Genomic DNA, 21,023 nt, shown 5'->3' with positions numbered 1-21,023 from the left:
ACCATTTGAAAAGTTTTTCATCCTGAAGGTCTTAAGATGGTCCTGACCAAATTTCAAGTCGTTCTGATTAAATCTGTAGAAGGAATTTGTTTAAAGTACGCGGCCTATAAAACGCTAAAAATTAGCAAAAATCGCACATTAAATTCAAGATAGCTGACTTCCTGTTGAGTTTTGGGCATACCTCCAAGAGGCTTTTCTGTGCGTCTCCACATGTTACATCTGTCTGCCAAATTTCATACATGTAGGTGAAACCAGAGCAAGGGGCTGAATTTTTCCAACTTTCTAGGGGGCGCTAGTGAGCCATTTTACAACAGCCAAGCCCGAGACCCTTAAAATACCAACATTTTCACCACGTCTGATAAGTGTGCCAAGTTTAACAACTTTTTGAGCATGTTATGGTCATCAAAAAGGCGATTCATTACCAAGAAAAAGAATAATTCCTAGTTTCAAAAAGGCCTTCGCTGGCCGACGCTGTCGGTGCTCGGGCCGTAATAAAAGAAAAAACGAGGAGAGAAATGAGTAGTTCAGTACAAAATAAGACTGGGTGATTTATTAATCTCATCAAGACCATTAATACAAAGCAGTTAAAAGGCCACATACCATCAAATAAACCGACTGCTGGATCAAGCTGTTACAGTGCCACTGGAGGAAAACCAATCTGTTATTCTGTCAGGGCTGGGATTTAAAAAAATATACAACAAACAAACATAGAAAACAAAAAAGACAAATTTGGCAAAATTAACCCCCACCAATACTGGCTTGGGAAACTTGGGAAATGGACAGAACATGAGTGAAGACAGTGAAGTGATTTGACTTCAGCTGTCGATTAAAAGTCCTCCTTTTTTATCTCTAGTTTGAAAAACATTTTTTAGTTTGATCAGAAGTTTAATCATCATGTGCACAAAAACACAGCGAGAAGAGAAGGAGGAAAACAAGGGAGTTTTTTTTAAATTTCACCGAAATCCAGCTCGTGGTGGTCAGACATCCTCAGGTGTTTATTTATACACATCATGGGGATAAAAGTGAGGCGGTAGACTCGTGTTTTTCTGCCCTGATCCATGTAGAAAGTGAGTTTGAACAGTTGCATAGGACCATTGCATTTACAAACATGACCTATAACAACTGTGGCTCTTCAACAGTACAGCCTAAAGTGCACAAAGTGTGTTTTCTCAGAAAAAAAATGTCCAATTCTTCACTATGCTCAAATACTTGCAACTGAATATAGGTCTGCGTATATTCACCTGCAACTTTAATACAATTCCAACCTCTGTTTAATGAGTGTTAGCATTAAAAAATCTTTGAAAAGGAGAAAAGGTAATTAGTAGGATGTACAAAGTGAAGCACACGTCTAAGTAAGTGCTTGGCATATTGAACTGTATATCTTTTTTTTTTCATTGCTTTAAAACAGCTAAGGGGCGGGGAAGAAAAAATGGCTTTCCTCAGTTAATACTCCCAGTGTTTCAACTGGAGATTGTCTGTAAGTAAGTTAGTGACAGTGACCTGTTTTTTTCTTGTTTTGTTTTTGTTTTTTTAGTTTTTTTTATCCGACTGTAGCAGCATTGGATTATTAGGCAATATTCGACTGAACAGATGCGGATGAGGGTACAATACAACAGGGAAAAAACTTGTCACTTTATACAAATTATTTAGTTAGTGTATACATGTTATATATACACAGTATCCACAAACATGTACAATTTCATAGTGTATAGCTTTGTTCTAAACATTACATAGGCAACTTTATTTTTTAGCATTTTAGACACCATTTTGCTTATTTCTGTAAAGTAGAAAACAAAATAAAAGGCACATCTGAGCATGATGCATGGATTATTTCAGTCTTTCCAAAGTGAAACAAAATGTTTTCAAGCAGAAGAAAAAGAAAGAGACAGAAAGAAGAAGTTAAAAAGTTCCTCTTTTTCATGGTTTTTTTTTTTAGGTACTATTTCGAGCAGCCACTGGGGGGAGCTGACCCAGCTCTGGTGGGAGGTTGCGTGCTTCCAGTGCTGATTTATAATACCAATGAAGAAGAGTTGGTCATGGGGGGGGGGGGGCTTTTGGAGAAGAGCACAGTGTCAAGACAGCAGCGCACGTCTGTAAGGGGATCGGTTAAGACATCAGCTCGCGAAGAGTTGGAGAAAACTTCTTCGTCCTGGATCGGTGCTGTTTGATATCGTGGCAGACCTCCCTCTGTCGCTCACCGCCGAGGGATATTTTCAATATTCCGATCGAAACCTGCTGCCCGAACTCGATGTGCAAATGGAGTGTTCTCGGCTCTCGCTGTCCCATCCGGGCCGAGAGGACTTAGAGCCTGGGGTCAGAGGTCACCGCTGTTGGATTTTTTTTTAAAGGCAACGTTTTGTGGCTGCGGAGAGGCCTGTCTTCAGATAAAAAACAGTCAGACTCACGTCTATACAGTCACAGTGTACAGTTGAGATACAAGGTGGGGGATTCAGTGTCGCCTCCTTTATGCGTTTCTTTTAATGTCACATTTGTTTAAAAAAAGAAAATCCCTTATCCCCCTGCATAAAATAAGACTTTGGCAACTGTTTGTTTATCAGTTAGTAGGAAAAAAAACAAGTCAATGGAAATGTCTGCTGCTCACAGCCACCGTGAAAGAGCTACGTCTGAGTGGATCCTGGACGAGGTCTTAAAAATCTGTGAGCTGCAGCAGGACTCCAGATGATGTCAATGCCCAAAGAAACAAAGCATGACATTTGAGGCTACAAAGTCCAAGGCCCCCCACATTCAGCCCACCCTGACGGAGGGGTGGGACGTGGGGTGAGTGTAAGTTAAGAGTGTGAAGGGTGAGAACTTTTATCAGGAGCAGACGGTCCCGCTCCGTACAGAACAAACAGACACAAACACTCCTTGTTGTTTATTAGCTGGCACACCGGTGAGGGTTTCTCATTGGCACAGAGGGTTTATGATGAAGGCGGAGCTACTGATCCCCTGAGAGGCACAGCGGGGGTGTGATTGGTCGATGCGGAGGGCGGGCGGGGTGGAGTTAAGAGTGTGTGGAGCAGTGTTATTCTTTCTGATCAGTAGCCTTGAGTCCACTGTGTCGTAGTTTGCAGGAGACAGTTTGAAGTTTGCATTTCAAGATCACCTCTAGGTGTTTAAAAAAAAACATAATAGCGCAGACTCACTGGCTGCTGTCGGTGTTCTCCACCAATGAGAGGCCTTGTAGCGGCGGCGGCTGCAGCAGCAGCTCCCTTTTGTATGTCTTTGGTGGGAGTTTGGGGAGTTGTGGGCTGGAGTTGTGGCGCGGGGGGACAGGCGGAGCATGGATGGGAATAGGAAGAGGGTAGAGGCTGTTCTGGCTGGCGCTGAGCGGGCAGCTCCGCCTGGGGATGCGGGGCGACGGCGTGCTGGGCGGGGTGTTCGGAGAGCTGGGGGAGCTGCCGAAGTCCCAGTGGTATCGGCCCACGGGGGAAGGCTGCATGTTGACGGGGTAGTTGATGAAGATCTCCGGGGGCCGCTGGGGCACCGGCGGAGGCGTGTCGGGCAGAGGGTCGCGGGGTGGAGGCGGAGGAGGGCTGGGCAGGGGGCCGTCCATGGGGGGGGCCGTTGTAGATGAGCGGTCGAGGCTGGTTCCTGGGCAGAGGAGGGGGCAGCCGAGGAGGGATGGCTGGGGGGTTGTCGGACCTGGAGCTCAGCTGAGACATAGAGAGACACACGGAAATCAGAACTGGGTCAAAAGAAGATGTATCACTAAACACGTCACCCCGATATGCACAGTGCAGGTGTACAGCAGTGGTTCTCATCAAATTACAGTTTTTTCCCAATGCAGTCTGGTGGATTTGGCGAGAGCATAAATGGATACAATGGCTTCAGTTCCCCACCGGAAAGGGCTGTTTCATGGCAAGGTAAAACAGCAAAAATATTCTCAAATATAGCGTACACTTAAACTGATATTGATTTTTTTAGGTGGGCCTTTCTTTTAGGTGTCTAAAAAACATTTGACTTCCCCCGTACACAGCAGTACATTACTTTGTTCCTGTGTGGTAACTCCTGTCTGTTTCTCCAAACTGGGGGCGTGCCGACCGTCATCTACTGTAGGTAATACACTGACTATGAACAAGTACCTCATACAACCCCACTTCAAAACACCCGAACTATCCCTTTAAGGTGTTGTAATTATGGGTTTAATTGGTGGGAAATGATGCCCTGTTCTTACTTTGGATTCAGACATTGCGTCTTTCCTTCGTGGCGGCAGAGGAGGCGGCCTCAGCAGCTCCTCCCCGAGCTGGTGGAGGCTGCCGCAAGACGCAGACTGGAACTCTGAGAACAAGAAAAAGACACTTGTGGAGTTAAGAAAAAAAACCCCAGTATGGATAAAAGACACCGATCACAAAGTGAGTGGGTACAAGAATGATTCATCGGACAGTCAGGCAAGAAAACAATCAGGTGAAAACGACTTGATTGACAACAGAAAAGCCCACACTCACTTGAAGGCGGAAGATTAACAGGAGCAAATATGGGGTTGTTGATACCTGTAAAATTTAAAGAGGGAGAAGATGATTGATTTCAGAAGAACAAACCTGAGATCTTTTGACTGGATCAAAATGTTGTCATTGTAAAAAAAACATGCAGATACTGGCGGCATGCAGACAGTGGCTCAGGAACAGGACTTACCACTTAGCCACAGTTAAAGTTTATTTTATGCAATAATAAAAGTGAAATGTCAGAGGGACAAACATCTCCACTAACGTGCAGACAAAAGTGTGATTTCTGCAGAGTCAGCCGAACTCACCGCCATAGGAGAGGCTGAGGTCGTGGTCCATGAAGACTGAGCTGAGGTCAGAGGAGGCTGACTGCGGAGGGGTCGGCGTGTTCGGAGATGTGGGCACAGAGACCGACGCCGGCGTTTCCGGCTCGGTCTCTGCGATGCTCCGGAAGGTGATCTTATGCGGGGGCTCCCTCTCCAGGGGGACGGGGTGGCCCTTCAGGGTGCCAGAGGTAGACGTTCGCACAGGCCGGATCCCCGGGGATTTCAGAGTGTACATGGTCTTCCTGGGCTGCAGGACAGGAAACAGAAATTCAACAGTGAAAACTTTATCACCAATACAACCCATTCAGAACCAAGTGCTCACTGAAACTCATTCAAATATGTCTTTACCTCAAAGGCAAAAGTTTTACTGCAAAAAATATGAATTAGTATTTTCCCTTGGAACTACTTCAGACCAAAGAAACAGTACCTATGAAAACTGTTCTCAGCGAGATGTGGGGATGATTTCGAGTAATGGGACAATGGGCATCATGCGGAAACATTCGCTTAAATTTATCTTAAAGGTCCCATATTGTAAAAAGTGAGATTTTAATGTTTTTTTATATTATAAAGCAGGTTTAAGTGTAATATAAATACCGTTAAACTATAAAAACGCTCAATATATGGAGAAATACACACGGCTCGTATTCAGAAATTGCGCGTTTGAAACAAGCCGTTAGGATTTCTGTCCATTTGTGATGTCACAAATATACGATATTTAGACCATTACACGGTTTTAATCATAAACATTCTAAATGTGTCCTAGTTTATTTCCTGTTGCAGTGTATATAAATAACATCAGCTGACAGGAAGTAAACATGGACCCAAACTGTTGCCTAGCAACGCTATTCCGTTGCAATTCCGTTGAAATGCACTAAAACGGAGCGTTTCAGACAGAGGGTAAATACAGGTATATTCAAGCAGACAGAATGAGGAAAATAATTTTTTTTTTCAACATTACAGCATGTAAACATGTTCTAGTAGAAACACAAAATACAAGTATGAACCTGTAAATGAGCATGATATGGGACCTTTAAATTTTCTCTTAACTTTCTGTTAACAGAAAAATTAAGAAAGGTCAACTCCAGATGCACCAAACGCTCTTAACCATCCAAATCTGCTCTTACTCAGGTGTGCTGAAAGAGGTTATCCCTCTTGTTCTTGTGTAAATTGGAAGCGTGTGGCCGATTGTTTATTATTAGCATAGGTAACGCCTGCCAAACACTACACTATATAAGGGCAGGTGTTGTGCCATGCTCTGGGACATGCCAAATAATGGGAGAGATGCCACCAAAGAACGCACAATGAACTTCAGCAGATAGATCGATAGATAGAGCCCAAATTAGGGAATTCTAAAACAATAGTAGGGAAACTGAGGTTCTGTTATATAAACTTCAACAAAGTAAGCGTGTGATTTTTCCAGAGCTGCCTAGTGCAGCTTTCAGGCTGCCGTTCCTCATTTCAGCTGCTACAAACACAACTAAACAAGATACAAAAAGACATTGCTATCAAATGGGCAAATTTACTACAGAAACAAATATGTTGCCCTTTGAATCATGATCAAAGATCCAAACAATGTTTTCTTCTGAAATCTTCAGTAAATATGTATTTGGGACTAAAACATGGCACAGAACTGAAACTAAGAAACGTCACGACAACTGAAACACTGCAGTCTGAACACTTACAAATCGAGGAGCCTGCCTGCAGTTCCGTGGCTCAATATCCAGAGACATTTTGAACAGGTAGTCGGCAAACTCCTTCTCGCTCCTGTTGCCCATCGGGTTCAGGTTCTCGAAGAACCTCTGTGCAACGACAAAAACAAAGACATGTTTTGAGTTCAGGATCTATGAAACACGTTGAAAGAACAAAGAGAAAATAAAAAGATTGAGCGCTCACCCTGATTTCGTGCTCCACCTTCAGACAGTAGGGCTGGTTCTGATACTGCTGGATCTCTCCTGTGATTTCAGCCACTTTCCTCCTCTTGCTGAAGTTGATCAGCTCCTTGCCGTGGCGTTTGAGGAAGTCTGGGTTGCCTTCCTCCGTCTTCAGGATGTTGGTTAAATAGATACCTGAGGATGAAGAGGAGTTTGATGGTCAAGAGAAGAACACTACAGAAACTTAAAACTCCTGTTGGTTTAATAATGAATAACGGTGACTGAAAGAGACAGTTACATATACATATTATTTTGACTCATTTCATACTTCACTTGTAGTGGATCCATAGCAACCCTGCAGAAGACTTACCAAAGAAAGGCACACAGGGTGGGTTTATTGACTTCAGTTTAGCCAGGTATTTCTTAAAGTGGTCCTGGCTCAGCTCCACAGCTTCTTCCAGGATTTTCTTTTTCCTCTCTGGTATTGCCTGTGGGTGCAGGAGGGAGTAAAAGTCACATAAATTATATTCTGAATTCAGTATTAGATCAAAATACACATCAAAACAATAACCATTAGATGTTTCTTAATAGCTAGTTGTTGTGGCAGGCGGAAAAAAAGCCAGCATCTTAACATGCTGTACATGTTTAATGTGATAACAAACAGAAATGCATGACTCAGCAGTTTGATACAAACAATTCTTTTTGTTAGTTGTGATTCAATTAAATCACAAAACCAGATAAGATAAACATTTTTTACAGTGTATGTGAAATTTTCCCACCAAAATGATGCGATTTACAATAAAATAAGAAGTGTTTTAGTTGCATTTAAATTTAATTATAACATTTTAAACTCCCAAAAATACATAAAAATGCCCAGTTTTAATCAAAATAAATTATCTTCAAAATAAAATTTTATATATTCTAATTTTTCATCTTCATCTCATCTGATCATTCCAGTACACGGATATTTTCACAGCGACATGGCCATCTGGAAAGAAGCTAAGTGGTGAGTGAGAGTGGTGTGAAAATGGTCGACAAACATGTTTTGTTTCATGTACATAGCATAACAACGGCTTGTATATCCACAGTCCTCGGTCTTCCTGTTTCCCTTTTTGAATGAAGAACACAACTGCGACTGCAAACGGCTGGTGTGGAGAGTTATTTCATCTCACGCAGGCAGAGAACGTACGTGGGAGTTCGCCGTTGGCGGTTGTCTTTGTGGTGTGTTCGAGTGCAACTTTTTGGCTAAGACAAAGGTGACGTGAGGCTGCTAGTTCTTGGATGGTGGTTTGGTGTGTCTGGGCCTTTAGGGGTTTAATGGTTTAGTAAAGGCTACCATAAAGTGAAAATACATAGTCAAATTGGTGCAACATTTTTTTTCTGATGACGACAGTGTTTTTTCTGACTGCTTTAATAGTTTCACCCACCTCAAAGGTGTGGTCGAGCCTGTAGACCGGGACAGAGTTGATGGCGCTGACGACCTCCAGCACACCGTTGAAGTTGTTTAGCTCCTGGAAAACTTGCAGAATCTCTATCACCCGTGACAACACGGCCACCCTCTCTTCAAGGTTCATCGTCTCCACAATACACCTGAGAAACACACACACAGGTACAGATGTTAGTTTTTTTCCCCCTAGGACTTTAAAACCAATTCTGCATTTTATTGTGAACAAAAATATCTGACTCACTTCTCGAACCAGAGTGTGAGGTTGGTGGTGTGGCGGATCATGCGGAGCAGGTTAGGCGAGTTCTTCTCTTTGTCCTCTTTGGTCCAGACGCTGCCGACCAGCTCGGACGGCCGCACAGCTCTGTGGAGGAAGAGAGTTTTTATTTTTCAGACTCTACCAGATTATCTTATTTATCTGTATAAACAAACTGATTAAAATGAGCCTTCATCCACTGCTGTGTCACAGCGACTCACCTGTAGAGCTCTGATTCGAGCACAGTCAGCTGGCGGGCGATCTCTATAGGATGAAGGGTCATGAGGTCGAACGAGTCCACTTGGCCCGCTCTGCAGATGTGCCACTCGATGGGAGGAGGCGGGCTCTCGAAGGTGATGTTGTGGCTCACGCCGTTTGACTGCGTCTGCAGCTTCCTCCTGATGATCTTATTTATGGACTCAACCCACTTCCTCATAGACTTGCCTAAAAACAAAACACAAACTATGCTTTAGCAAATGAAGAGATGAGAGGCCTTAAAAAAGGATCTTACTGAAACTTCAACACTGATGTCACAAAGCTGAAAGTCTATTTTTGTGGAAGCGGAGGAACAAAGCAGAGGTGTGTCGTTCTTCTGACCTCTCAGCTGGATCTTGCTGCTGATGTACTCCTCTAATCGACTCCTCAGCTCTGGGTCGTTCTCAAAGTCGTAGAAATGATGTTCGACCCACTGACGGAAAACGTTGAGAACTCTGAGAAGCAAAGAGACGTTTACAGTATTAAATAATTATATGTATTGTCCTCCGCACATATTTCATATACTTTCATTTGCAAGTATCTGTAAGGAACTTAAGGACACCTGTGCACACTGAAAATATTTTTCCATTTCCGTTTTCCCTGCGTCAAGTAGCAGGACATTTTTACTGTTTTACCACCCCAAATGTTTTTGCAAGATTATTTTTTTGGTAATTTTTTCCTTTAATGGACAGTCGGTAGTGAAGAGGAAGACAGGAAACAAGGGGAGAGAAAAGGGTACGACATGTAACACAGGTCCTCAGCTGGAATCAAACCTTAAACGTTGTGTGGAATGCACTGCAACCATTCGACTACCGGGGAGCTCCACCTCCACACGTTTGATTTTCATATCAATCAAGAAATCCAAATAATAAAGAAAAAAATAGGGCATATAGTCAAATAAAAATAGAAAAAAAAACTGTCATCTATGATTTAATAATGTAATATAATATAATATAATATAATAACTTGTAATTAATTACACGGCTGATATGAATATCAAGGCGTTCTACGGTCTTATTTCTTTATAGCACACCGTTGCTATGTATAACAGACCGTTGCTATGGACACAGTTGTGATGGCGGACTCTGGAGGACCGTTTTTGTATCGAATTATTGATTTCTTAAGTAAGCAGCCGTGTAATAAGTGTGATAATGTACAGCTAGCGGGTCATTTTTGTGAAATAAACCCCTTCAGGGCGATGTGGCAACGGTTTATTTCACAACAATGACCGGCTCGCTGTACATTATCCCTTACATATAATTTTAAACTCACAATCAGAGTGCCTCGGATGTTTTCCAGACCGACATCTAATACCAAGGACTTTCTTTTATAGTAAACTGGACAGCCAATTGTTTCTATTCTTAATTTAAATCCAAATATTTGTAGTATTACCAGACAAAGAGGCTGGTAAAATAGAGACATTTAGCAAACAAAGTCCTTAATTGAACACTTTTTGGCTGGTGGCCAGTGTGTCTTCTTTATCCTGTCAGTTAACTGTTTTAAAGAGTCGGTATTTAAAAATAGAAACAGCAGGAAGGTTTTGTGCTTTAAAGGGCAGAAGTCGTCCCTGAAGAGGTATTTTCACCTACTTTGAGTAAACGGTTGGACCGCATTGCAATGTTTATAACAATAGACCACCCAAACTCCAAGACAAGTTCCTTTAATGTTTGTCCCAATCGATGCTCAAACTCTGGAGGATTCTTATTATTGTTGTCTACAATGTACAGTGTGTTTGTAGCCTAACGCAGACACTCATGACCAACTTCCATCTTTTGATGTTTCACAAAATACTGTTGATCTTATAGTACGTGTGACCAGAAGACTTCACAATGTGTAACTGCCCACTTGTGTTTTAACTGATCCTGTGACTAAAGTTTAAAGGGTTTTTATTGCAGCTGCTCTTAACTCCAGCAGCGGTGCAGTCTGATACCGAGAAGCTCGAGGAGTTTTTAATGGTACTTACGGGACTATTCCTGACTCTGTCACTCCTTATAAGGAAACAAAGTCTAATACAAAAGTAATTCTGTGGCTCACTGAGAACGTTCAGGCCTTAACAGGAGAGTCTAAAAGAGCCAAACAAACAACAACAGGAGACAAAGAGACACAAAAGCTTTTGTTGCTTTTTGAAAGGCCTCGTCAGGAAATAAAAGAAAGCAGCTAAAGATGCTGGAAGAATTTTCTTTTTTTTAGAAACTCAAGGGAATACATTTTATAAACAAAAACATTATGATGTAACCTATTGTCTAATTCCACCTGTAAAAGTTTGATTTTAAGCCTCATAGACCATATGACAACGCAATTCAAGTTGACCACCTCAGATTCAAGATTAGCCAAGCAATAAACCCGGACATCTCATGCTCTTATTTTTCCACTCTTTGTCTCGTGATGCCTTTTTTTGTTCTAAATATTTTAGGACTGCGATGCTTAAAGGACCAGTCTGTAGGATTTTGGGGGATTTATTGTCAGAAATGAAATATAATATTCATAACTATGTTTTCATTAGTGTATAATCACCTAAAACTAAGAATCGTTGTTTCGTTAGCTTAGAATGAGCCCTTCATATCTGCATAGGGAGCCGGTCCTCTTCACGGAGTCCACTATGTTGCACCGCCATGTTTTAGAGACTTTAGCGTTTTTATGTTACCTGAAGGCCACTGTTGTTCTCCATCTATGAAACTGCTGTAACGTCAGCCGCAGAGTGCAAAACCGTGGCAACGCAAGCCAAGGTCCTGAAAGATGCCTTTGCGTTACCACGGCGCTACCACGGTTTTGCACACTGCGGCTCATGTCACATACCTTAAAGGGCAGCTGGATTCTTGCAATGTCACAAGATCACGCGAGACATATCACACGAAAATCCATCTTGCCAGATCACGGACCAATCAGCGTCCTGTGAGGAAACACTGGCGTGGTTTTATGTGTGCGTAACAACACGGAGAGGCGACTGTTCGTTCTAAACAACAATGGCGGCTCCTGAAGAGGTTAGCGTGTCTGCAATAGCATCAATTATATCAGAACTGGAGAGTATTTCTTCATCGAAAGAAGAGCAAAGAACGGCACTGGAAAAGATGTTCAGCTGACTCAGCTGCGATTGGACGGTTGGGGTACCTGAGTTGGACCGGCTGCACGTATTCCTTGCGGAATCTCTGGAGCTCGGCCGCCATCGGCTGGTCGCCGTTCCAGAGAGCCTGTCGGTCCTCCTCAGTCGGTTCTGGCTCAGGGATCTCAATCCTGAGAGAAATAATAATAATCAGACATATGATATTTGAAGACGTAAGGGAACCCACAACACCACATCATCACTAATAGATATATTTTTCCGAGTGAAGGCTCAGATAGGAATACATTAAACAACCACAGCAATGAAAATACTGCTCTGGTTTAAACGTACCTGTCGATCAGCAGGGTGAGAAGCTCTTGTGGTTTGCAGAATGATCGGTATGTGGTAAGAAACGTGCGCACAAAGTTAGGATCTACAAACAGATGAAACAGATTAGATAACAGACAATCAACATCACAATGTGTCTTTGCTAAATAAACCTTTTTGTTATATTGAGATATTTAAAATGTCTCTCCACAAGAAGCTCTACTGCAGCAGCTTACCAGCATACATATGGTAGGTGAGCCTCTCTATGAGCTTGACCACGGTGCCGGCCTTAATGATGGGGATGCCTGTTTTGCTCTGCACTTTGTCCTCAAACACAATATTCTCCTCAGAGTCCTGCACAGCAAAGCGGTAAACCTCCGGTAAGGGCAGTCTTAGAGGATGCGCCTGCTCCTCGTGCTGCAGCACCGTGTCCAACATGCGATCCAAAGTGGAGCGGTACTGCAGAGTCACCAGCCCCGCCATCCACGCCGCCTTCTCCTCCGCTGTCCGTGCACAGAAAACCGCACAGTTTTCATCTTTTCCTATCAGTTCAAAGGCGTGCCGCAGCTCCCCCGAGTCCTCGCGATCCACGATGCGGATCTTCCTCAGCACAAACTTCTCCTTCAGGCGGTACTCCGCCCCGCTGCCCGAACCGGGCAGCCGTGAGCTCTGATTGGCCTTGCAACTTATCATCAGGCCGTCAAACAGGAAGTTGTGTCTCTCGTGCTTGGCGCCGGCTCGTAGAAGCGGACCCTCCAGGATGAACTCGCTGCAGCACTGGCCGATGTCTTTTCCCTCCCAGCCGTCGATGCTCTTCTGAATCTCGTTCATGCGTTTGATGGCGAGTTGTTTGCTACGAACCTGCCTGCTGTACAGGCGGTACATGGGCTCACTGTGAGGGAGGAGGGAAGTGTGGAGTCAGAAAACTGAAGAGCTCAATGCATAAATCAAACAATAAACCACTGAAACTGAACTGATGAGCTGCTGGATGCTCCAACTGCAACTTTTTCCACTGACAACTGACTTCTGGTAAAGCAAAATGTAAACTAATTTCTGCCATTTGGTCAATAACATGTAGACAGAACGACCAAATGAATACTAATCATTATAAATACAAGTAGAGGAGGCGTACCCAGGTTTACGGCGAGGCTGGTGCTTGGCATAGATGCGCTCGACGCTACACTGAAGGTTAAGCAGCGCTGTGATCGCCTGTTTCAGACATTCTCGGTCATCTTGGTCTTGACTGCGCTCCTGAAGTTGCTGTTAAAATGGCAGAAAACACACACATCAGATATGTTGCTTTACTTCACAATACAGAAGTCTACAGATGTTTCTCACAGCAGAAAGTACAACAACAATATGACAGTGTTGAAGACGTTACATTTTAACAACAGATATAAACACAATTTCAACAAAATATAGAAAATAAAAGGAAGAAAGAGTGTCAGCGTACACCTTGTTATTAGAATCATGTGGCCTAAACTGAACCTGAATTCAGTGTGGTGATATTTAGACAATATTCAGAGACATATGCTATAGCTAATGGCTAACCAGGCCTCAAATAGGCCACATTGTTCATTCGTAGAGCGAGATCTTTGGCATGATGACGCCACAAAATGTCAATCCAGTATGTTTATCATTAACCACTAACCAGGGATGTGACCAGCAACATAAATGAAACCAAAAAACATACAAAATATGTAATAATTTCTCTAGAAAAGCTGCAGACACAGTGAAAAACAATCTCATCTTTGATTAGGAGCGTCCATGTGTCAGGACATACCTGCAGCAGCTCAAAGTAGTGCATACAGTGGTATACTGGGACCATCATCAGCTGTGGAAGGACATACTGGACTGCTTCTTTGAAGCCTTCTGCAACTGACTGGAGACACAAAGACACATAAGAACTGTTAGTGACGGACATTATTAACAGATATGATCCAACCAGCATGTGATATTACGTCCGCCAACAAGGTTATGTTTTCGGTTTGGTTGGTTTGTTTGGTCCGTTTGTCAGAAGGATTACGGAAAAACTACTCATGAAACTTGGTGGAAGAGTGGACCAAGTAAGAACCCAATACGTTTTGGAGCAGATCCGAATTACGGGACGGATACCAACATAATATTTCACTTATGGAAATGTGATTTATAAAAAAAAGTGTTGTCAATTTCCTTGATTTTCTCCCAGAAGCTTAAAACAAAAGTTGTTTTTTTTCCGCCAAGACACAAACAGCAATAAAAAACAATCACATTTGTATGAAACTTTTAACGTTAACTTTCTTTTCACTTCCAAATAATAATAAATTAGATCAGTTCCCAACCTTTTTCCTTAAGGGAGCCCTTTTCTATCATTGAGTAATCTAACAATCCTTGACTAAGTGACATATTTTATGGATATTTGATATTATATTCAATGCATAACAATAACAGTACAGAACAACTGATGAACTGTACAATTAAGCCAAATAATAAACACAATAACTGCAGGACGTTAGTGTAAAACGAGCCATTTGGATGAATTTTGAGCGGATTATTTCCTGTGAATATTGCATCAGAGAGGAGAGTTCCTGTTATTTTTAGGAACTGTTAATGCAATTCTTTGTCTGGATTGTGTATTTTTTTTAATTTTTAACAATCATACATATTTAATAGGCTTCTCCCTGATGCTTGACCATTGTTCTATTAGCTCTTTGGTTGTTTTTACTGTGTACTTTTCTAAGGCAGGACAAGACTGTTTAGCAGAGAGGGAAGGCTCTGTGAATATAACTTGTGTTCAGGTCTTCACCGTGCCCTTATCCTGTTTATATCTTAAATAATAATCCAAACTTTAAAAATAACAATTTAATTTAGTTGTTTTTTTTCTCACAGAAATGAATGAAATGCTGAGATATAGGCCAAAAAGGTTGTCTTACACCCTTTAAAATCAAAAAGGCTTTGCGACCCACTGTGAAGCTTTGACGACCCCTAGAGAGGGTCGGGACCCCCAGGTTGGGAACCAGTGATTAAGATGACTGGATGCGTTTAAACCTGTCTGAGGCTTGTGTTTTGTAGCACCCGTAGACGCCATTGTAAAGCTGTATCTCGTTCCATGTATATGTTAACAATGTTTATGATGCCAGTGAGTAAAACGTGATCAGACACAACGATAAAAACTACAGAAATATGCCCCAGATTATAAAATAACCACAAAATACAGCAATTCAGAATTGAAAAAAATAAGATATTCCTAGATAAGATATTCCTTTATTAGTCCCGCAGTGGGGAAATTTTCAAATGGGGTATTCCTCACTACAAAATACTGCAAATGATAAAATGAGGAGCACTGTGAAGACAAGAACAATTAAAATGTGTATGTTTCAGAATATAAATGAGACAGAAGAGGCTGCAGGGTGACGAGTGATGGAGGATGGAGGAGGGAGAAGCGGTTGACCGAGTAAAGGCTTCAGGGTAACCGGAGAGGAGGCCGTCATAGTATCCATTTAAATCTCCCGTTCCCCTGATAGACGACTCAGAATCAATACGCTACTACTCAGACTCCACAGCAGCGGCCACGCTGTCTGTGCGGGGAGGGAGAGGAGGGAGAGGAGATGAAGCATGGAAAAGAAAAGACATCAGCTGCCTGACGCACGCTGATGGACAGCCGGGGGAACAATGACCTAAGTTTAGATCATGTTATTGATACGTCAGCATCCTGCTGGTTTACAAATTATCTGTGTGCATTAGGGCTACACGTTTGGATGCGTCATTATCAGCGCTATGTATTTAGCTTGATTGGGTGCAATAGTGGTGCCACGCATTTAAATTGTGTGCTTTGGTGCAACAAATCAAGCGCTCCCTACACACAAATAAAGTAAGAGTTTCTGTAAAAAAAATTAATCGCCAATTATTTTGACAATCAATTAATCGGTTTAAGTAATTTTTCAAGAAAAAAAAAGTCAAAATTCTCTGATTCCAGCTTCTTCAATGTGAATATTTTCTGGTTTCTTTACTCCTCTGTGACAGTAAACTGAATATCTTTGAGTTGTAGACAAAACAAGACATTGGAGGACGTCATCTTGGGCTTTAGGAAACACTGATCAACATTTTTTTTTACCATTTTCTGACGTTTTATAAACCAAATTACAGATAGTAACGTTATTCTATGATATATGATTGTCATGTCACGTCACGTCACTGTCTTGGCCGATGCCCAGGATGATGCAGTTCACTTAACGGCCACCGGTGTCATCAATAACAAGGATTTTCTGAAAGTTACATATAGTACCTTTAATAGTTGACAGCTAATCGGTTATTCGTTGCAGCACTAATTATGAGCCACTGTTTCTTTTTTTAACTCTCAAATATTGATTGAATCCAAAACTACACAGATATTTCACAGTGATCTCAGCTTTACGTGAAGGGCTACTTATACATCAGATCTGAGCTGGTAAACTGGAAATAAAGTTGACATTGTGTTGGATAACGTGTAAAAACGAGTCTCTACAGGAGCGTGCATCATTGTGGTGGCAGGCTAAATATAAACACACACAGAGCAGTAAGAATACAGGACAGAACGACTATGAGAACAACATGTTCCCATCTCACCGAGGCACAGGTCTTTTGCTGTCTTAATTCACAGCTTATTTTCAACATGAAATCTCCTCCTCCACCACCACCCTCACCACCACCACCCCAGGAGAAAAATGGCCCGCAGTGTGGCTGCCTGTTCTATTTTTAAAAGGCGATGTAATTTACCCACAATACCAGACGCTGCAGAGTGCAGGGGCTGAGTGCTCGACAGACACATCCATCTGACAGAGAGCGGGAGGGAGGGAGGGAGGAAGTCAAGAAGGATGGAGTGAGAAAGATGAAGTGCATGCAATGAGACAAAAAGCTGAAGAGGTAGAGCAGATGATGATGATGATGGTGATGATGATGATGATGATGTTACTGCCAGGGGTTCGATCCACATTACAGCAAACGTTGCGATACGTATGCATTTATACCAGGTGATGTGGACGACAGTTTGGTTCAATGTTGCACAAAGAAGGTGGAGAGACGAGGAGACGAACAGCCGTCAGGTCAGAGATGAAACACAAAGTGAGAGATGCTAAAATAAGATTAGCCAACGGTGCAGAAACGAAGGCAGGAGCGGTTTGATAAAGAGGGTTTAGAGGGGAGGCTGGTGGAGAGACAACATTACACCATCTGCCCCTGGGACGCACGCACGCACGCACGCACGCACGCACGCACGCACGCACGCACAATGGATTTCCAAAGCACCACAATAAGTATCACCTTTTGACCAGGACAAATCAGAATCTGTGGAAGCTGATTTGGTTAACTAATTGATTAGTCAGTCGATCCAACAGAAGTTTACTCTGCAGTTATTTAGATTTTCAATGAAGTAATTTCAATTTAAGTAACGGGGGGGAAGCAATCAGTGGTTCCAGCTTCTCAAATGTGAATATTTGTTGGTTTTCTCTGTTTTATATGATAGTAAATTGACTATATTTGTCTTTAATGTCACATTCAAGAGGTGTAACATCACTTAACACAAAATGTTTATGGTAGTTAACACATTTTAGTTTGATATTAGTAACTTGTTAACACAATCTTACATTTTTAAATGTGACTTATAAAATTATTTTATTTGGGCAGCCCACTGAAATAGATTTTCCTGCCTTATAATGAAATAATGAGAGTAAACATTTGTTTTTTTGGACTGTTGGACAAAACATAATCACTTGGGAAAATGTGATGTGCATTTTTCCCCATTTTCGGAAAAATAACCAGCTGATAATGAAAATGATGGATAGTTGCAGTACTTGTTGATTTCCCACAATAATTGCTATCATACAAAATCCATAATAACATAATCTAGAGTTTCAGAGTTAGGGTCCAAATATATTCATTACTTTTATACATTTTATTTTGCTGTTTTTGAAATTATTAGGGCTGAAATAAACAATTGTTTTTATTATTGATTCATCTGCCAATTATTTTCTCGATTAATCGTTTGTTCTGTAAAATATCAGAAAATTATATCACACTTTTCCAGAGCCCAAGGTGATGACGTCTTCAAATGTTTTGTGTTGCCCAAAGTCCAAAACCTAAAGGAATTCAGTCTATTATCACATAATACAAAGGGAAAACAAAACCCTCACAGTTGAGAAAGCTGAAGCTGGGTAATGTTCGGCATTTATACTATAATGCAAAATTTAAAAATGTAATTAAATTTATTATGAAAATAATTGCCAATTAACCATTTCAGCTCTAAAATCAGGGCTGCAACTCACAGTGATGTTCTCAAATAATCTGCAGATAATTTTATAGATTAATCCACCAATTGTTTTATATATATATATATATATATATATATATATATATATATATATATTATTTTCTAATTTCTTTTTTAAATGCCCATTGTAATTTCCCAGGCCCCGAAATTAGTTCCTCAGATTCATTAGTTTAAAGACATTCAGTTATGATCATATATGAGAAAAAAAGCAGCAAATCTGCACATTTGAGCAGCTGGAACCAGGAAATATTCAACATTTTTGCTTAAAAATTTACTGAAAGAATGAAAACTGTTTCTGTCGATCTACTAATAGACTCATCAGCTGTAACTAGAATAAATAAATAAACAAATATTGGTACTCAAAGACAGGCATATTGAGCCAGGCTGAGAAAACACGTCTATTTCAGGTTATACACTGTTTAAGAAAACTGTTGGCTTTCAAGAAAAACAGCAAGTGAAACAATGCAAGGTGTTTTTAAATGAATACCGTGGTGCTAAAATAAAAATAAAGCTTTATTTTTAACTCTTGTGCCCTTTCCTCCACCCTCATACAATGAGTATATGAAAATAAACACTGGGTGTGGGTAATCAGAGGACAGTGCCATCAGTGTTGATCTAACTGGGGTTAGACTGGTGGTTTGAGGGTAAACACAGCGAGGCCTCAACCTGAGCTACAGTAGGGCTGCAGGACGCTCAGTCAGCAGCAGCAGCGTTTAGGACTTTAAACTAACAGAGCAGGAAGATGTACGGTAGGTCTATCAACATAACATCTTAATATCTATTCAACAAACAGTTTGGTGCTTAAAACCTTGAGAAGGACAGCAGAAAACCACCTCATACAGTAAAAACTGATTAAAGCTCTGCTTCATGTGAAACGGTCGGACTCGCTGGTCTTTGGCCTGAGAAAACACCAGCAAATATTTCATCTTCAAAGGCTGCCAAACTGCACCCCACCGAGCATAATTCAATGCTATTCTTGTGAGGAATGTCCAAATAAAACAATGCGGCAGCAGTGAATAAACTGTACACAGGACGCCGAATATGTCATGACATGCCCTCAAACGATATCGGGAGGAATTCCACCAGGTTCACTTCAAAGCGAAACAGGAACAAATATTCAAACTCTGTTTGCTTGATATAAAAACACATAAATGACCTACTTGTACCTCCATATTAAAAACAAACATGTTTTCTTTTCTTTTCAGGTTTATGGCATTTTTGCTTTATAAGAAAGTTTACATTTGAGAATGAGGAGAATATCAGGAAAGGCGGTTGGGAGTTGGAGACATAACGGCTATAACGAAAAAGTGAATTCTCAAACCCATAGTATGGCGACTAACGGTCGTAGACTTTAAACACAACAATTAATGATACCAAGACACAGGCTTTAATACTAAAATATGATATACTGTTTATAATAAATGAATACTAGAATTTCCAATCCCACATCAGTAATGTTCAAGTTTCTAGATTTTTTATTTTAATATTTCATGCTTTTTTTTGTTTAATTTGAATTCTTTTTTTTTTATGTGACAAATTCTGTATTATACTAATGCAGGGTATCTGCATATTTTTGAATTACAAATTGAATGACTTTTAAGACTTTTTTTAATACCTCTAAAAGGAAAAATAATATACCATTACTGCAGCAAAAGAAATCAACAAACTAGACTACTGTATACACCGTTATTGAGTTTTATTACATTTTTTTATAACTGAAATATTTACTGCATATCAGCTAACGTAACTGCTGTCTCATTTACGAAGATAAACCTGTATGTCGATGGACAAAATGACTGAATCAAGTAAGGGTGGGGGGAAAAAATAGACACAGCATAGTATCGAGATGTTTGCGTGGCAATATTGTCTCAATACACACGTCAATTATTGCTCTTTTATTATATCATAATAAAATATTTTAATTATATAATTTCATATCATATGAAACTAGAATACCTATGAAATGGATTGGTACCAACCATGTCATGTTAGCTTGTCGGGAAGAACGCTAAATAACGCTCCTAATGTATGATACATTTTGGTGAGGAAAAACTGGCATGGCCATTTTCCAAAGGGGTCTCTTGACCTCTGACCTCAAGATATGAAAACTGCAAAACTCTATCTTATTAGTGTGGAAAAAATGTGGAAAATCGTGATTAAAATATTTATTTTCATCTCTTTTTTTCTGTATAGTTTATCCCAAACAAGCCCAGATGACAGGCAACGTCACTGAGGCCGATTTGAACATCTTACCTGGAAGTAGAGGCCGGCGGTGGACCGTGCCATCAGTGTGTTGAAGTGCTCGTGAAAATCCTTACTGAGGATGTCCTGAGACAAGGTCTCGTAGGGGTCAAACGCCTGCTCCTGTAGACGCGGAGAGAATAACTCAACAGTTAATGTCGACACCTGAAAATATTCTTACACGACGACGAGGATGCTCAGAGGCAAGCAGTATGACTAATATCCTAAGCTAAATATTAGCCATTTGTATTTCAAGAAATATTAGTTAATGAGGCGATAATTTACAATATTTAACATTTCGCTTAATGAGGGTTAAGCAAAATGTTAAGAGAGATCCACCATAGACCCGTTTTTGTCTTTTTTAGGGGGGTTCAGGGGGTCTTTAGGGAGAGATAGCAGGTCAACAGTAGATGTCACATAGAAGTGGTGTACATCATCTGAAAGCTGGAAACCTGAAGATTAATTTGAGCACTGTGTGTCAAGTTGTTCTAGTCATAAATAAGAAATAAACATGAATTAATTAAAATACATTGTG

General features: G+C 41.0%; 1 protein-coding gene across 1 annotated transcript in view; it reads right to left on the bottom strand.

The window, feature by feature from the left end:
- Positions 1 to 535: 535 nt before the first annotated feature.
- The window catches only part of sos2 (son of sevenless homolog 2 (Drosophila)), a 43,973-nt gene continuing 23,485 nt past the window's right edge, over positions 536 to 21,023 (bottom strand). The window contains 18 exon segments of the mRNA XM_037746273.1: positions 536 to 3,562; positions 3,564 to 3,656; positions 4,178 to 4,281; positions 4,449 to 4,493; positions 4,754 to 5,018; positions 6,454 to 6,570; positions 6,665 to 6,837; positions 7,013 to 7,130; positions 8,070 to 8,232; positions 8,331 to 8,450; positions 8,564 to 8,786; positions 8,940 to 9,052; positions 11,706 to 11,828; positions 11,989 to 12,070; positions 12,201 to 12,856; positions 13,097 to 13,224; positions 13,748 to 13,846; positions 20,501 to 20,611. Of these exon segments, the coding sequence (XP_037602201.1) occupies positions 3,143 to 3,562; positions 3,564 to 3,656; positions 4,178 to 4,281; positions 4,449 to 4,493; positions 4,754 to 5,018; positions 6,454 to 6,570; positions 6,665 to 6,837; positions 7,013 to 7,130; positions 8,070 to 8,232; positions 8,331 to 8,450; positions 8,564 to 8,786; positions 8,940 to 9,052; positions 11,706 to 11,828; positions 11,989 to 12,070; positions 12,201 to 12,856; positions 13,097 to 13,224; positions 13,748 to 13,846; positions 20,501 to 20,611 (3,153 nt within the window). The 3' untranslated portion in view covers positions 536 to 3,142.

This window comes from Sebastes umbrosus, chromosome 16 (assembly GCF_015220745.1).
Source record: "Sebastes umbrosus isolate fSebUmb1 chromosome 16, fSebUmb1.pri, whole genome shotgun sequence".
Classification (NCBI taxonomy): Eukaryota; Metazoa; Chordata; class Actinopteri; order Perciformes; family Sebastidae; genus Sebastes; species Sebastes umbrosus.
The sequence above is the reverse complement of the archived record's forward strand: the minus strand, read 5'-3'. Positions and strand labels throughout refer to the sequence as shown.